The sequence below is a fragment of the Rhinolophus sinicus genome, linkage group LG06 (genome assembly GCF_036562045.2).
Source record: "Rhinolophus sinicus isolate RSC01 linkage group LG06, ASM3656204v1, whole genome shotgun sequence".
NCBI lineage: Eukaryota > Metazoa > Chordata > Mammalia > Chiroptera > Rhinolophidae > Rhinolophus > Rhinolophus sinicus.
This window is the reverse complement of record NC_133756.1, coordinates 131,853,077-131,870,728: the sequence shown is the minus strand read 5'-3', so window position 1 is coordinate 131,870,728 and position 17,652 is coordinate 131,853,077. Positions and strand designations below refer to the sequence as shown.

The following is a 17,652-nucleotide window of genomic DNA, read 5'->3' as shown; positions in this document are numbered from 1 at the left end:
TCTCCCCTCTATGCTTCCGGATCCCCCAGCCTCCCCTCCCTAGTAAACTTCTGTGTCCTCCACAGCCCAACACAAAACCCCCTTGTCTGGAGAACAAACACAGTTCCTCCTCACCACAGAAACCACATGAGGGAGAGCAAGGAAACAAAGGCAGCCCCTCACCCCAGGGCAGGGGAACGTCTCACCCCATCCCTCACCCCAACCTTTTGGGCTCTTCCAACAAGAGCAAAAACAGTGCCTCACAGATCACCAGCCACAGTCCTCAGAACTCAGCTCTGAGTCGGGATTCTCCCTGATACCACAGACCTGAGGAGGACACAGGCAAAGCATGGCCAAGAAATCCTCTTTTCCAGACCACAAATCCCAACACTTGGCCTCTCCAGACATAAACCACCTGAAATTAGGACTGTCCCAAACGTCCTGTGTGTTCAGCCACCACATGGCTAGCTGAGTGGGACATCTGACCTTGCAAAACTCCAGTCTGAGGTGTCTAATGCCACCTGGCACTGGGACCCTGGGCACACCAGGCTCCTCCCCTCTCAGACCCTCAACCTCCCCATTTGGGTAACTTCCCAGAACTATATGCCCAGCCCCGGGCCAGGGGCAATGAACAGTACAAAGTCCCTGCCCTCAGAGAGCTCACATTCTCGTTCACAAGCCCAACAAGGCACAATCCACATTCTGGGTATTTGTCTCATTCCTGCCTCCATCATTGTCAGCTTTCCCAGCTTACTCCCCAACCTCCAGCAAAGGACACGGAACACAGAAAGGATTCAGAACCCTTGGTCCCCGAGTCCACCCGCTGCTCTGAGTCTCTTCACCTAAACCCCCGGAACTCATCCCCTCCCTCTTCACTGTCCAGCTGACCCCTGGGAGGTCACTGGCCCCTTCTTGGCCAGGTTTCAATGTTCTCATGGCACTTTGGTCCTGGGTCCTGGGTCCTCCCTGCCTCTCCTTACCCTGCAGACCCCGGCTGAGCCCCAGGAGTCAGGCTGCCTACCCTGGTCGTACTCCACCTCACTGGCCCTCAGAGACTACAGGAAAGAAAGAGAGCAGCCAGGGAAAACAATCAACACTGAGGACCCCTAACCCCTGAAGAGCTGAACTAAACTTGGTCTTTGTGTCTCTACATTCCTCACATCTACCTCACATAAAGCCTCTGAGATTGGTGTTCTAAGGTTAAAACAGCCTGTGCTGCAAAGAGTCAAGGTCATTTTCTGAAGAAAAATTTAGATCCTGTCTAAGTGATTCGTCTTCAGTGTAGAGTGCAAGTTCTTAATCATTTTTATGAACATCTTTGACAATCTAGTGAAGACTATGGGCTCCTTCTCAAAGCAATGTCTCTAAATACCTAAAATAAAACATCAGATGACAAAGGATATCAAATATATTGCAATATAGCTATGAAAATATTTTATCAAAATGTGTGACATAATAATATTTGTACTTCTTTATTAATACATTAAATAACAAGACTTAGAAGCAGGCATTATCACTGCCCAAATTTTGAAGTCGTGGGCATCCGTGAGCTCTAAAGATGCCCACAACTGAACGGGGATAGGAAAGATCTGGGATTTCTATTGGTGACAGACACCGCTAACACGCTGTGGTTTGTAGCCTATAGTAATAACCACAGGGAATGCTAAATTTCCGTTAGATTGGGGACCTGTAAATAACGATGCATTTCCCCCCATCCAAGTTCATGGACCCCTCGTCTACAGGCTGAGCTCTAAAGGAATGAGGCAGCATTGAAATGAATGGTGGTCGGCTGTTAGTCTGGGACAACCCCCCACCCTTATGAATGAGGGTATTCCAGGCAGAAGCCCCTGCAGGGTCCCCAGGTTCACTTTCTAGCGAATGGCATTATTCCCCATGCCCGACTCCAGTTACCTTAAAAGAGGGCCATTCTAACCCCTTATTTGCTCTCAGGAGTAATGTGAGAATCCTATGGGGGTTCCCTGGGTCAGATGCTTCCCAAGGAAAAGCGTGGGGTTACCCTGGAGTCCAGCACGGAAGGAAGCCGCCAGGGGAAAAGGTGCTGGGGATCATTTCCCTCATTGAAATACAGGGATTTCTGGAGTCCTGTGGGGCATTCATGGTGCCAGGGAACAGGTCACTGCACCAGGAGACCCAGCTCCACCTGCTCTGGGGACCCTGGCAAGTCATCCACCAACCTTGATTTCCCCAGCTATGAAAGAATGACCACATTATCTTTCAACTCAAATTATAACTGACTGTAATTCTAAAATTTGGGAACTACAAAAGTGGGCAAGTGAGAAATAAAAACCCCAGATAATCCACACATTAGAGAATAAGTGTGCCCCCTCCTACCTTGGGGTCTTCATATCTATTTCCAAAGGGCAGGGATTTGGGACACATTGCTCCCTATTATAAATGGTTCTCCCAACCTGCTGGCACAAGGGACGACCCAGAGCTGATTCCTAGGGCACCAGGGGTGAAGAGAGGCTCAAGACACTTGGAGGGGCCTGGCTGCAGGTGGGCTGGATTTGTAACATGTCTGTGGTTGTAGAAAGGAGACAAATGCACGCCAGGATTAGAAAGAGAACCTTAGTTACCTGACCCAGAGACCGAAGAAGTTTGGTAAAGAGAGAAAACAAACCACCACCTCTCTCAAAAGCACAGAGGACCCCAGGAGGGTATGCAACAGGGACTGGTCAAGACTCAGAGGATGGTAGCTCAGGGCTCTGCCTCTCATCCAACCCTTCCTTGCAAACCCCACCAGGTGGCCCAGTTTTTCTCTCCTCTCAGGGCAGCATTGCTGGGGCTCAGGGTATGGAGCGGGGCCTCTAAAAGGGTTTAGGGCCTTCACAAGCCAGACAGGGAAAAGAGAACTCCATTCTCCTAAACTCTCACCTTCCTACTTTCACACTAGAGTGGGGAGAGAGCCCCGCTGTCTCCTGATAGTGCTTTGGTGCCCTACTCCCCTAATTTAAAAAAAATGAGTCAGCTACAGGACCCCAAGAGATTAGAAGAGTGGAAATAAAGTGTTTTATGAATTTGCATACTTAATATACATACCAGAACCTTGTTTGCTCCCTTCTGAATAACTGTAGAGGCAGCCTTCCTGCAACCTACAGAGCTCCCTGCCAGCCTCAGACCCCAGCAGAAATAAGCCTCTGCCCAGCAAAGCACCCCTTCCTCAAGCCACTCTTACCTGGCCCCCCATCATTGTTGTCGCATCTCCTATGGCACGGGTCACCTGACGGCTGTGGCTAGATGAGAAATAAGTCTAACATGGATGAGGCTATAGGAATGGGCCGTGCCCCCCACTACTCCCGGCCCATGCCACCCTCTGTGCTTAACCCCTGGGGTCACCCACACCAGGAGTAAAGATGGGAGCAGTGGATGGGGTACCCGCAAGCTCCAACTTACTCACCCGTGGTCCAGGGCTGGCTCAGGTTGCTGTGCTGCATTGCCCGGGGGCGTGGGTGCTGAGGCTGGGGAGGGGGATTACTCTCCACTCAAGATTCCCCCCCATTGTTGGGCCTCAAACCACCCCATCCCCTTCTAGGAAGCCTCCCCCACATCAACACCCATCCCTCCCATTCCCTTCCCTGCAGCCCTCTGGAATTCTTTCTCACCCTCTCTGGTAACTCTACCACAAGGGTCTCTCTCTTTCCTCCCACTCTCTGTTCCAAGTTCACCCTAGTTCCCCACCTTGGGTCTCCTCCACCCTACCCAGCTTAGGACCCAGTCCCCTTACTGGCCTCTCTTTCCTTCCGCGCCCCATCTCTTCCGACCCTCTCAGTGGTTATCCCCCTGCCTCCCTCAACACTTCTCTTTTTCCTCCCTCTCTCCACCCTGCCTATGCCTTCCCTAAACGTTCCCCCAGCCCCGGCCAGCCCTCGTCCACACCCCTCTCACCGACAGTCTGCATCCACAGGGACTCCCCTGCCCGCTCACCCCGGGACAGCCAGACGCAAACCAGGAGCAGACAGAGCGCGGGTGCGGGATCGCACGGGGCTGGGGCCCCCATAGGGGCTCGTGGGTACTGAGAAGCCTGAGCGGGGCCCGGGGTCCCGAGTGACTCTCCGGGTGAAGGCTAGCTCACACCTCCACTCGTCGGCTGCCAACCGTCTCTCTCTTACCCCAGGGTTCCCTCGGCCCCACCTCCCAGGCGCGTAGCTCCTCCTCCAGCTAGAGTGACAGGACTGCACGGCTCATTACCATCATTTAAGGGCCTGAGGAAGATCCAGCCTTCGCCCTGCGTGGATTGTGGCTGCCCCTCCGCAGGAGAGGCGGGCTGCAGATCGCTCAGCCCTAAGTCCCCTGGGGGAGCAGGGAGGCAGCCTGTGCAGCTTCTAACATCCCTTACCCCTTACTCCTCAGAGATCCCTAGCTCAGGACCTTGAGTCCTGGAAGCCCCTTACAGCAGAGACCCAAGATGCTGGTGTGTGTCTGGTGCCCCACTCACCTTTTACAGAGGCCGTGGGACATGCCATTCAGTGCTCAGTAGCAAGCAGGGTTCAGGACTGCAGAGTGCTAGCCTGTGATCCCACCAGTCCCCACGGCGGCCTCCTGGGTCCCCAGGTCTGCCCTCTACGCTCAGCCTTGAGCAGCTCAGAAATGCTGACTTAAAGTCGGAAGTGACTCACACTCCCATATTATTGTTCCCATCAAGGCCAGACTCTGACAAAACAAAACAAAAAATAACTTTAACTTTGTAAAAAAGGTACACTCCCTGTCTGGCAAGAAATTTAAATTTTAAAATGGTGAAAATATGGGCCTGAGAGCTTTGGGAACCTGTGCATTGGTCACTTGGCCAACTGAGTGTTGGAACACCAACTAGATAACCGGGACTTGGAGATGATGATGACGATGGCCCCAGTAGACCTCTGGGCAGGGGTATAGATTTGGGATGCATTCATTCATTCATTCATTCATTCAATTAAGTTGTTGAGTATCTATTCCTTACTGCACACTGTTCGGGGAATAGAGTGGTAAATAAAGCACGCACAGCTATCCCCACAGGGGATTTAAAGTCGGGGACATAGATAGGAAGGTGAAGAGGCAAGAGCCAAGGATGGGGTATGGTTAGAGAGTGAGTGAAGGCAGGATGGTCTCAGAGGAAGCTTGAAAAGGAACATTCACGTGAGAGGAGAACCAGGACTCGGAGCTGCCCTCAAAACCAAGAGGGAAGCATTTTAAGAAGGAGAGAGTCTGTGGGGGTGGCAGTTATGTTAAAGGATTGGGACCCCATTTCCCCTTGTAAGGGCATTTGTCACTCTGCTTGGATTCTACATGTGAAATAAACAGCCATATGACATATTATGAAATGTAGAGAATCAACGAAGTGAGTTGGAGAGGAACGTGTTTCGTGTCTCTTTCCTGGACCTTTGAAAAATCCCTCCAGTCTTTCCCTTTTATCTCCGACTTAATTGGTTTAGTACTAAGGTGAGAACATGGATAACATTTTAAGGCTCTTTCCGGGGGGATTTACAGTTTAAACTAGGCAACGATTTAGCCCAAATTCAGTCTGCTGGCAAAACTTCAGCGATTCGGTGTGGAATGCCAAGGAGGAGATCTTTAGGAGCCCTTGAAGTTACAATTGTCAGGTTCACTGATTCAAGCTGCTGTCCGCCTCCTGCCCCCTGACATGGTGCACACACATCAGTCCCCCATCCTGGGTTACGTCCAGGCACAAGCTCCACAAAGGTCCCCGCTCTTCCCATCCACACCTGTTATACTACACCTTTCCTGGCCCCCTCTTTCCTCTCTGTCTGCCCCAGGCTTGCTTCATCCTTGTCTTTGCACCCAGCACTAGACCTTCAGCACACTTGGGTTGGATTGAATCAAATGGACCAAATGGGGTTTGGGCCCTGGGTGAAGGTCAGCCAGAAATCCGACTGTCATTGCCAGGCCCTTTCATGCTTCAGTGAATGGGTGTATAGGTGTGTTTGGGGGTGGGGTGGGGTGGGCTAGAGGGGGTGGGAGAAGAAGTTGGACGAAGAGGGGCACTTTCACCCACTGACTCTGGCCTCTATGGGCCACAATAAGACCCCGCCTCAAGAAATTCACAGCTCAAAGATTTCTTCCTAGTGGGAAGAGGTCATTGTGGAATGCACGCTGAAGGTGAGACAGTGGTAGCCTTAGGAAGGCAAATGGGCCTCTGTGTATCCAGAGAAAGCTCTGGATACCTCACTCCCTACTTATCCATGTGAGAGTCTCAGAACCTCTTAATTCCGACCCCACAAAAAACGTCCCAAACCTTCTCCCCACGGGTCCAGAGATCCTCTCTTTCAGTTGCGTGTATTCGCAGTCATTCCAAAAGGATTGGAATAGAGCCAGCCATCCACCGTCACCACTACATTACACACTGGAGCCAGGGGCGTCAGTGGGAGGAGACAAGTTCCCGACAGGTGTCTCCGGCCTCCCAGAGGCCCCGCCCCGCTCCCGCCAAGGCCCCGCCCCCACCCGCCAAGGCCCCACGGGTCAACGTCGCCGCTCCTGCCAGCTCCCAGCAGCCAGGCACCCCAAGGAACGACTTGTGCAGCGACGCCGCGCGATCTGTCCCAGCCATGGACCGGAAGGTGGCCCGAGAATTCCGGCATAAGGTCAGAGCTGCTAGGGGCTCCCCAAGTGCCTGGGGACCCTCCCTTTACCAGACGAGCCTGAGTTTCTAGGTAGGCTGGGACCCTGAGGGTCATTTGATTGCCAGCAGGAATCGCCAGTAAAATGAGGGAGGAACACGGATACTCCAGATGTAGGAACTATTAAACTGATCTGAAAGTGTCCTTCCTCCTTCTGCCCTCCAGGGGCTGGCGCTGGTACTTCTCTGGGGTTGGAATTCCTTCCAGCCTTGGCGGGCTGGGGGAGAGGATACTTCTGTTTGATGCCCCAGTGGGCAAATCCCGCAGCGCCTTCCTAGTGCTCCCAGCTCAGACGGAGCATGTGGAGAGGGTCAGAGGAAGTGTCTGAGCAGTGAGGATTCTCAGGAAGGGGAACTGCCTGTGTCTGTCCTTTGATCTCAAAACACTTCAAGTCCCCTCCCTGCCTAAGGGTATTTCTTAGGTCCCAGACAAGCAGCTGAGGAATTGCTGCTGGTCAGGGGGCAGTGAGAGGAAGGGAGGAGGTCCAGAGAGTCCGCCAGGACCTTCCAGCAGAATCACTCTCCCCTGGTATGTCCCACGAAGGGGCCTCACTGGTGGTCTGGGATCCTCAGACACCATCCCTGGAAGCTGATGGATTTCATCCAGGGCATTTCCAGAATAGTGTCCAAAACTCTGCAAGGGCCACTGAGGCCCTGAGGTCACACAGGACCTTTCCTGGAGACACAGAGGACCTTCCCACCAGGTTTTGGGATGCCTCAGAGCCCAGGGGTGAAACCAGGGGTGCCAGGCCCTGCCTGAGGGGCGAGTGACTATGTGCCCTGAGGCCCTCCCAGAGCCCAGAGGGACAGGACAGTGTCTTTAGACCAAGCCAAACCCCTCCCAGGCCTGAGGGGCAGAGCTCAGGTAGGCAAGACCAGGGTGATTTACCTCTCTCTCCCCATAGAGAGGCCCTGTGGAGATTGAGGAGCCAGTCATTGCAGGGCTAAGGGCCAGGGGCTGGGGAGTCAATCATTCACTGAATAAACATGTTTTGAGCACCCATTATGTGCCAGACCCAGTCTCTGCCCTCAAACTGTTGGTGGTGTAGATGGGGGACAGACCTTCCACTAGTAATTACCCGTGGCTAGCTGCTGAGTGTTGGGATCAAGGTTTGTTGGGGGCACAAAGGGGGCTACTCATACTGGCGACGTCTCCCTAAAACGAAGCCTTGGGTGAGAGATAGCAAATTCAGCAGGAGTTGGGGGCTGGCGAAAGGCTAGGGGAAGTGTGAAACAGTGTTCACCAGTGTACCCTGTTGCAAAGGGACGTGAGGGGAGAAATTTCAGACGTGAGGACATTTGGTGAGTGTAGATTTCAGACAACCCACTTTGAAAGAGCACCCCAAGACTCAGGCTTGAATTTCACTTTCCTGCTCCTGGGCTAAAAGTAAATTCGGGTCCTCTTTTGCCTTCTCCCCGTAGAGTACTGGTCTTTGCCTCTTTGGGGAGAATTACCTGTGGGATCCCCTGTCTAATTCAGCCCCTGGAGTAGCCCCTATTCCTCTTCCCCTTTGGAGCCCACAGGCTCCAAAGGGCCTCAGGCCTCTGTGTTTCCACTGCCCTTCTCTTCCTCATCACAAGTCATTACCTATTAATGCCCTTGTGTGTGCAGGCGGGGCAGGCGCCATGCTGAGCAAGGCCTGGGCTGGACTTTGTGCCCTGCAGCTTCAGAGGCGGCAGCAGCCTTCCCCTCCCAGGTTGGAGATCATCTAGGAACTGGGGAAAAGGGATGAAGCAGCAGAGGATAGAGATAGGGGTACACAGGCATATTGGGTGAAATCTACTGCTTGCTGTCAATTGCTTTCTGGATGACCCCTCCTTAGTGTTTCACAGCAAATTGACCCCTTAAGAATGATTTGTAATCTAAATCCTTAGTGGTTGGAGGTAACATTAAAGGTAGTGTGTTGTCATTGAAAGTGCTGTGTGACCCTGAGCCAGTTATTAACCTCTCTGTGCCTCAGTTCTCTAATTTGTTAAATGAGGATAACAGTAATATTTAACTAGTAAGATTACTGTGAATGCTGAATGAGATCTACACATGTGTGGGGAGCTTAAATCGACCCTGGCACTGCTGTTTATGCGGAGCTTCAATGTCTGCTGCTGTTGTCTATTACCTGGGGTTATGCCGAACTGGTGTCAGATCTGAACCCTGTCACTCATTGTAACACGTGAGACCTTGGGCAAGCCACATAATATCTCCAAGCTTCAGTTTCCTCCGCTGTAAGATGAAACCCCTAGTGCTTACCTCATAGGACAGGATATATTAAATAGGAACTCAAGTACTGGCTATTCTGGACACATAGTAACCATTTGGTAAATGGCCACACCGTTTCTGCCAGTGCCTCCAGAGCAACAGGAATCTGTTCCTCTGGGCTTGTGCAGTTTCTCAAGGCCACCAGCAGCACTTGCCTGGCCTACCCGGTCACAGCCTTGGGCCAGGATACCAAGGGACGAGGAAAACGACATCAGAAACTAAGGCTTCTTCCCCAGAGAACCAGCTTCTGCAAAGCAGGCTGCCCCTCTGCTCACTCACCTGCATGGAGCAAGAACTCGGTTACTCATTTGCTCAAAAAGTATTTATTGCCTGTACAGTAACCATGCGTCTACGGGTATCTATAGTGTACCCTGCCCAAGGCCAGGCATCCGGAGGTGGGGTGGGATACATTAGAAGGTCACAAAGAACCTGCCTTCTAGGGATTCGCTTATCATTCATTCATGCATACATGCAGTAAATGTTGACAGAGCTCCGAATATATGCCACACGGTTCTCTAAGCACCGAACAACAAAACAAACTCCCTGCCCTTTTAGAGAATACATTCTAGTAGGGAAGACAGAGAGTTAACAAATAAACCAATAAAAGTATCATAAAATGCCAAGTAGTGATAAATGTGATGAAAAAATAAAGGGATGAGAGGATAGAAAGTAACAAGGTGGTATTCTCTATTTAGGGGAGTCAGGAAGGCCTCTCTGAAGAGGTGATATTTGAGCAGAGACCGGGAAGAAGTGAGGGAAGGAGCCATGGGAATATATGTGGAAGAGCATTCCGAGAGAGAGAACAGCAAGTGCAAAGGCCCTGTGGCAAGCATATGCTTGCCTTCTTTCGGAAGGGCAAGTAGGATGGTGTTTCTGAGAGGAATTATGGAATGGAGAGTAGTGGGAGATGGATCGGAGGAGTGGTGGAAGCCTGCTGGGCCATGGTCAAGACTTTGGAATTCGTTGTAAGTGTGATGAGAAGCCAGCAGACGAGTGACATGACTGATTTACGTTTCAAAGGAATTGCTTGACTGCTCGTAGAGAGCAGACTGACAGAGCCAAGAGAGGAACCCATTTAGGAGGCTTTTACAGTAGCCCAGGCCAGAGGTGGGGGCTTGGACTATCATGAGGAGTGCTCAGACCCAGGGCACATGGTAGAGCTAAACCGGATGGGCTTTGTGGGTGGGTTGGCTGTGGGTGTGAAGAGACTCAAAGATGAGTCCACATTTTGGGAGGAGGAGCAAGAGTAGGAGGTGGTGGAAACTAAGAATTCCGTTTTGGATATTTTCAGTTGAAGACACGGGTTAGACCTTCAAATAGAGAGGGGACTGAGAAGGCTGGTACTTGTAGGAGTGTGAAGACTGAAGGAGAGGTCCATGCTACAGAGAAACCTCAGTGAGTCCTTTGGGTTTAGATGACAGTGCAAGCCCCGTGACTGATGAGTCACTCAGAGAGACAGTGCAGATGGAGAGAAGACCCAGGACAGAGTCCAAGGCACCCCAACCTTTAGAGGAAAAGGAATAGCAAGTGAGGCAGGAAACCCAGGAGAAGGGGGCGTGGTCACGCACCGACTCAAAGGCGACCAACCAGAGTCTTGAAAAGATGAAGTTATGATTATAAAGCAAGAGTCAAGTAAACCCAATACTATCTGGGATACAAGCTGTGAAGGTCTGGGAAGAGTGTGGCTGGATCCATTCATCCCACCAACATTTATGAAGAGCCCACTCTCTCAGCTACTGAGAAAATCGATTTTGTATCATCTATTCTTACTTAGTTTTATTTAACAAACATTTAGAACTTACTATTTGCTAGGCACTGTTCAAAGCATTTAACAGTAATTTATGAATAGCAAAAAAGTTATTAATTCCCTCATAAAAGGATGAAATGGTATGAAACTGATACTTTTATCCCCATTTTACAGATGAGGGAACTGAAGCACAGAGAGGTATAGACCCAGGTGGGGAAGGGGCTTGTTGGCTTCACTCTCTGCACGGCCCCCAGGCCTGTGCCTGGGACACTCGCAGATTAGTGGGGAGACAGGCGGGCGGCTTGGCGAGTCCCTTGGTAAGGGTGGAAACAAAGGGTTGTCATGTGCGGAGAGTGACAGGACAGGCTTTCTGGCAGAGCCTGAGGAAAGGCTTGACCAAGGAGAGCTGAGGTTTGAATCAAGGAGTCTTAAAGGTGCAGGAAGAGGTCACAGAGGAAATGCTGCTGGCACCACCACCACTAAGAGCTAACGTTTCATACCAGCCAGGGTCACGGCAGGAAGCAGCTGGCTCATCCAAACCGGAAACTGAAGAGAGTTTTATGAAGGCACTCTGTAGAGGAAAGGGCAGGTACCTGTGGGGCCGTAAGTCTTGTTAATACAGCCTGGGAGGTGCAGCTGCTGGAAGCCAGGTGTTCCTGAAGGCGAGGGAAGGGCGAGTCCCCAGAACAGGGGAGAGCCATGGCTGCAGAGAGAAGCCCGCCTCAGGTGAGGGAACCTGCCTAACTATCCCACATCGCGAGAACTGGGAATCAGAACCCATTCTCTGTCTCCTCACGCCCTCTCACCACCTGTTGGCTGAACACAGCAGGAAGCAGAGGGCAGGGAGCTCCCCAAAGCTTCCTGGGGCACAGGGCAGGGCAGCGAAGGCTGGAGAGTGGGCCTGGAAGCACAAAGAAAGAGATCCAGCAACAGTTTGGAGCCCTGGGCTCTGTCCTAAGTGCTTTACATGCAATCACTCATTTAATCCCTACCACAGCCCAAGGTCAAGTGGAACAACATGCATTATTTAATTTGTTCTTCTCTCCTTCTCTCCCTTTGGCTGGGTGCACACATGGAGGTGAATTTACATGAGCTGAAGGTTGAGTGCTTTCCCTACGCGGCTGTCCAGAAGGGCCAGACCACACAGAGGAATGCCGGAGACGAGGCTGGAGAGGGCCCAAGGCCAAATCCAGAATTTGCCTCCTGTGCCCTGTACAGGCCTACAGCACACAGCCAGTTGAGCATCAGCCAGAGAATGCTGATGCTAGAGGGAGGGGACCACACACAAGGTCAGACACAAGGTCAGCAGGGATGGGGGGATTGATGTGATAAAGAGACCCCCCCAACTGTTATTTGTCGATGGTAGGCTCCTTTAGGATTTCTGTGCCCATCATCAAGAGGGATCTAAGAAAAGGAAAAGCTTTCTAAATCCAGTTGGAGAAAGAAGACATGGTATCTTACACACAGTAGGTGCCCCATAAATGTGTATTCCACAAATGCACACACAAAACATTATATCTAGTAACTGGGTACTAAATGGTGGTTTGAAAAAAAGCAGAGGCTTTGGAGCCAGCAGGCATAGGATGGAGTCTCATTTCTGCCACTTACTTCTCTGAGCCTCTATTTCCTCATCTGTGAAATGGAGATAATAATATCCGTCTACCTCAGAAGGTTTTGGGAGATTAGAGACAATACATGTGAACCTCGTCAGATGTGGTAGACGGTCAGTTAGCAGAGTATGCCTGAATGAGGGTACTGGGCAAGAAGGGCGTCAGGCTGGGAGCTGGGTGAGGAGGCTCTGGGCCGTGCATGGTCAGGAAAGACTCTAGAAGAGAGGGCTTGCATTCCCCTTCAATGAAGGCAGGGTTGGGGGATGAGGGAGGGCAGTCCATCGTGCATGGATGTGGGAATTACTCTTTTGTGATGAGCTAGAACTGAGCTAAGAGGAGAAAGATCCAGGAGCTGCGGCAGGCGTGTGCTGAGACGTTACCGGGAGGTGGTCACCCCAGGACTGGCCAAGTGGTTGGAAGGGAGGCTCCAGACTAGAGCAGCTGGAGTTCCTTCGTCATTCAGTGGACACCACTGAGCACTGTGCACCTGTGTTGAAGGCCTATGGTGCGCAGGTGCTTTACACATACCTGGGCACAGGGTATCAGGAGAGTGGCACAAAGTGCCCTCGAGCAGGCGCTCCCGAAGCTGATCCTCGGACCGGAGCTGGCCGGATCCTCCTGGTCAGTTTGCTAGGACGCAGACTCCAGGAGGAGGGGAGGCCATATTAAGTCATTGAAATATTTAAAAAGCAAAATTTGAATTATGGTGGTGATGTTATTGCATGTTCAGGCTTCCAGAGAAAGTTCCATCTTTCTCAGTTGTCTTTCTCTTAAAGCCAAAAGAGTGAGGTGGAAGGGTGTGTGTCTTCCCTGAGGGGTGGTCAGGGGGGCAAAGCAGTGCTGTTCTCTCTGAGTCCTTTGGAGACACTACCAGGAGAGCAGTGACAGGACCTCTATTTTGATTTATCACTTAGATTTGTATTTAAAGAGCATTCCACATAATCCAGGTATGTTTCCTCAGCTGTTGTGGTATATAGGTAATTTTTTAAATGGACAAGTCAGAATTGTCGAGGTCGATGGATCATTCTTAGTGAGGAGAAGGAGGTCCGTGTTTTGGGGGAAGGGTCCTTTTGGCTGCAGCCTGCACCCCACTTAGGAAATGGTGGAGATACCCCTGGAAAGCAGGTAAGGACAGAACTGAAGACGAGGATTTGAGTGACCTAACTGGTGAGAATGACTGAACGTCAGGCTAAAGAGCTGAACTTGTTGTTGCCACAGGAGACTGGTAGGATGTGATTTCTGGATAAAGTGGTCAGCATCGGCCAGCTACCCACCAGGACTAGGAGCCCAGGAACACCAGGAACAGGCTCTTTTCCACAAAGACCATCTCTAGGTGATCTATGCTTGGCCGGGAAGGCAGAAAAACAGAATCCTGGACTATAACATTGGCAGTTGCCTTTGTCTTCTACTCCCACTTTCCAGGCAGTGTGTAAACTGCCTACCAAGGACAGTCCATCACTTCTGACACCTAATGATGCAGTGGGAAGCATCTGTGCAAGAAGGGGTGGGAGAGAGCTTTAGTCCTGAGGCCTCAGCCAGCAAGAGATTCTCTCTTCTATCCTTTTTCTCATGGCACCCTACCCCCGCCCCCCGAAGGCTGGAATTGAGCTAGAAGCGCTTTCGTCAGGGTGTTCTCATTCCGCCAGAGCATGTGGGATTTTTATGCTTCCCTTGGAGAGAACATCCACGGTTCAGAGAGTCATTCAAAAGATCTTCTGTTTTCTTGCTCATTATGGACCAAGCGAAAAGGGTTTTTTCAGCCGTGCAAAAGAGAGAGATGGGGATTTGAGATAAGGAAGAACTTGAGAGCAAAGGGTTTGAAATTTTGGCCTACAGAGGGCGTGGAGTTTTTCCCAGGAAGGCCTGACTCACACACTCATTGGTACAGCAGGAAGAGTGTGGGCCTTGGAATCAGATAGACCAAGGTTCAAGTCTTAACTCTGTCTCTTATTAGCTGTGGGACCTTAGGTGAGTTGACATAACCTCTCTGATCTTCAGTTTCCTCATCTGCAACATGATGTGAGAATACCAGGCCTCGTAGGGCTGGTGAGATAGACAAATGGAAGAAAAACCAAGAAAAGCTCCTGGTGCCAGCCCATGGGGACTCTGCAAACATTATTTCCTTTCCCCTTCTATTCCCATAATTCCCCTCCTCCCATCTGATTGTGTGGACACACCAGGCGGCAGGGTGGACAAATCCATTCACTACTTATTTACTGACCACTTATCATGCGTTCGGCACAAGGAGTTTAGAACAAACAAACCTCATCCTCCCCTCATTGGGGTTTTCTGTCTGATGAAGGAAACAAACCAATTCACAAAAAAGGCAAGACATTAAGTTACAAATTGTGACTGCTGCAATGAAGGAATTGGAATATTTCGGAGTAGGGGCTGGGGGATGGAATGAGTTCTGTTCGGATAGGTGATCAGGAAGCCCTCCCTGGGAAGGAGGCCAGCCATGCAGGGGAGTAGGAAGCAAGCCAGGCAGAGGGAGGAGCACCCGCCGAGGCCCTGAGGCTGAAGCTGGGGAGGCCTGTGGGAGGCACAGATTGGAGGCCTGTGTAGCCAGGAAGAGCCAAGCTGGGCTTTGATGAGTCAAAGTAAGGAATTTGGATTTGGATTCGATTTTAAGTACAATGAGAAGCTATTAAGCAACCACAAGTGATATGATCTAATTGGTAAAGAAAATTCTGGCGCCAGACCCTAGGGGAGTTCAGAATTTTTCTCTGCTCAGACTCCTCTAACACAGCCAAATGTGGGTAGCCCAGGCCTATCTCAGGAGGTTCCCCCCCCAGCCCCCCCATATAGGCCCAGGCAGAGGACGGAGAGAGAGTCCAGGCTGTTTCCTCATAGAGATGGGCTTTGGGAGGTAGCCTTACGCGGTGTGTGCAAGAGCCCAGGATACCACCCTAAGATACAGGACCATCCACTCAAGCAGATGCTTCCACCCACCACCCAGCTGGCTGGGAGCCCCTGGCCTGGAGGAGAAGGGCTGTAAAATAGGACAAAGAGGGTGTGCCCTCATTGGGCAAGTGGGGTGAACTTCTGTAGCAGCTGAAGCCCAGCTGTGAGTCAGTGGAGGGCAAGCCTCCTAGGTTATTCTCATCTTCATTGAAATGCTCAGCCTGACTTTAGAGAGAAGCGGGGAGTCAGGTGGAGACCAGCTAGCTGTACTCTGTACCCCTGCTCAGACCAGAAATCCCCCGGACTGGGCCTAGTGTGTTGGGACAGACAGACTGCCCCAGCCTTCCAGAACCCCTGAGATACCCATAGAAAGAGACAGAGCTGCTCTGGCCCTTCTCTGAGGACCAATCAGCAGCAGCATCTCCCTGTGGAGGGTTGAGGCCCTGGACCCTGCTGTTGGGGCTGGAGGCTGCAGGAGGGAGGCACAGTGATTCCCTGGAGCCTCCTTCCCTCTCTTACCCAGTCTCAAGCTGAAGAGAGAGCCAAGGATACAGGGCATAGAGAGTCACACTACCCTACCCTATGGAGTGGAATCTGGGACTGGGCTACCAGCTCCCCTGGGGCTGAGGTGCTCATGAAAACGTGCTTGACCCTGACCTTGGAGTCCCAGCCATTGACGTCAGCAAAGATGAAATAATGTAACCTGACTCTCCCCTATGGGTGTGGGTGTGTGTGTGGGGGGGCTGTCTGCAGGCACCTGGGGAGGGGAAGGAGTGGCCAGAAGTCAGGGGCCAGAACCCAGCTTAGGCCAGGAGGGGACAGGGTGGAGCTGCCCCCGGCACTGGTGACACAGAAGAAATCTATTGTGAGGTGCTTCCGGCGGGTGGGATGTGCTATCTGAGCGAGTGGCCCAAATCCTTTCTGAAAGCAGTTATCCGGCACTACAGCCACCAACAGGTAAAAAGAAAAGGAACGGGCTCCCTCCATATTGGGGAGCCTACGCTGTGGTTGCTACCCTGGCCCCGGGCGACACAGCCTGGGGGGTGAGTGGCAGCACTGCTGCCATGGGTGTATTGCTGTCACACGTGTGCACAGGTGTGTGCATCTGCCTGGGGCAAGGCTCGGCCTGCCACATCTGGAGGTGCAGAGGTGCTCCCCTAGCCACGTTAGGGTGGTCTGATGTGTTGGGTCAGAAGGCCAGCCTGGCCTCGGGTTCCCTCCTCTCCTCACAACCCCAGCCCTGAGGACATGCTGAGGAGGTCCCCAGCAGTCGCCTCCCCCTCACTGGGGTCTGCGATGGGGATGTTGGGCCTGGAGCTATAATTCTGCCCTTGGGTTTTCCAGGTGGATTTTCTGATCGAAAATGATGCAGAGAAGGACTATCTGTATGACGTGCTGCGGATGTACCACCAGTAAGTGTGCTGGGTCCAGCGCCTGTGGACCAGCCGGGTGCCTCTGTCTGCAGGGAGCCCTGGTGGAGGTGGTTCTGAGACGGGAAGACCTCCCCATCCCATTCTGGGGAGATGGGGTCGGAGGGAAGGCACGTTCTCAAGGCTCCTGGGAACCAAATGGACACACCCGTCACTTGTCCCAGCAAATATTTACACAGACACTCTGTGCGTGGCTCTGTGCTAGGGGCTAGGGGCACACGTGTGAGCACAGCAGACTGATTACTGCCCTCGGGTTGCTCGCAATCTGATGGGGGAGGCTATCAAGTAGCCAGAGAGGTTCAAATCGAATGTGACTGCTGGGACAGGGCAGGAAATGCCAGCCGGCCCCAGCATCAGGTGTCTCTTATCACCCACCTGCTTTCTGATTCATTCAGCATACACTTATAAGCTCCTGCCCCTTGCTGGATACCATGCAGAATCTGGAAATGAATAAGATCTGCTTTCTTTCCTCAACTTAATAAGATCTGCTTTCTTTCCTCGTGGCCTGGAGAGGGGAGATAGACCATAAAACACGAAGAACTCTAATATACGTAACAGTAAAATAACTGATAAATAGAAGTAAAAGCAGGATGTGAAGAAAGGAGTTTTCACTTCTAACTGTGGAGGGAAGGATCAAGACGCCTTGAGCTGGGGTTTGAAGCATAAGAAGGATTCTGATAGGTGGGAATACCAGGGACTGGCATTCCAGGATAAGGGGTCAACATGAGCCCAGGTGCAGAGAGGTGAAAGCACAGGTGTGAGTGGGAAATGACAAGGAACCTGGGGGAGTAGAGCTCAGGGCTCACAGGGACCATACACATCCACGAGGCTGGGGCAGGTCCACGGAGACAGGTCGTGGAGGCCCTGAGCCTGCCAGAGAGAATGGATCATGTGGGTAGCCATCGAACGGTTTTGAAAAGAGGAGTGACTTACATTTAGAAAAGGTTAGAAAAGAGCGAGCAAGTCTGCAGGCAGCTAGAGAGGTGCAGGCCAGGGGCGCTGACGGCCTGAGCAGTGAGAGGAGGACGCATGTGAGAGGTACTGTGAAGGGAGAATTTAATTTACCGAGTTTAGCTGCAGACTAAGTGAGAGACGGT

General features: G+C 51.8%; 2 protein-coding genes across 11 annotated transcripts in view; one reads left to right on the top strand and one right to left on the bottom strand.

Moving 5' to 3' along the window:
* Nucleotides 1-4,120, bottom strand: part of OTOG (otogelin) — a 73,642-nt gene extending 69,522 nt beyond the window's left edge. Inside the window, exons 1-3 of one of the 2 annotated variants that reach the window (XM_074336096.1) lie at nucleotides 3,886-4,120; nucleotides 3,412-3,458; nucleotides 3,176-3,250 (exon numbers count right to left, since the gene is read on the bottom strand). In XM_074336096.1, coding sequence (XP_074192197.1) covers nucleotides 3,176-3,250; nucleotides 3,412-3,458; nucleotides 3,886-3,997 — 234 coding nt within the window. In that variant the 5' untranslated portion in view covers nucleotides 3,998-4,120. Of the gene's footprint in view, nucleotides 1-3,175; nucleotides 3,251-3,411; nucleotides 3,459-3,885 lie in introns of those variants that run through there. The other variant, XM_074336095.1, reaches the window with a different exon arrangement.
* A 2,313-nt stretch (nucleotides 4,121-6,433) lies between these two features.
* USH1C (USH1 protein network component harmonin) overlaps nucleotides 6,434-17,652 on the top strand; it is a 47,725-nt gene continuing 36,506 nt past the window's right edge. For 5 of the 9 annotated variants that reach the window (XM_074336093.1, XM_074336089.1, XM_019746656.2 and 2 more), the window contains exons 1-2: nucleotides 6,434-6,575; nucleotides 16,470-16,537. In XM_074336093.1, coding sequence (XP_074192194.1) covers nucleotides 6,540-6,575; nucleotides 16,470-16,537 — 104 coding nt within the window. In that variant the 5' untranslated portion in view covers nucleotides 6,434-6,539. Of the gene's footprint in view, nucleotides 6,576-15,944; nucleotides 16,083-16,469; nucleotides 16,538-17,652 lie in introns of those variants that run through there. The other 4 variants (XM_074336092.1, XM_074336091.1, XM_074336088.1 and 1 more) reach the window with 4 other exon arrangements.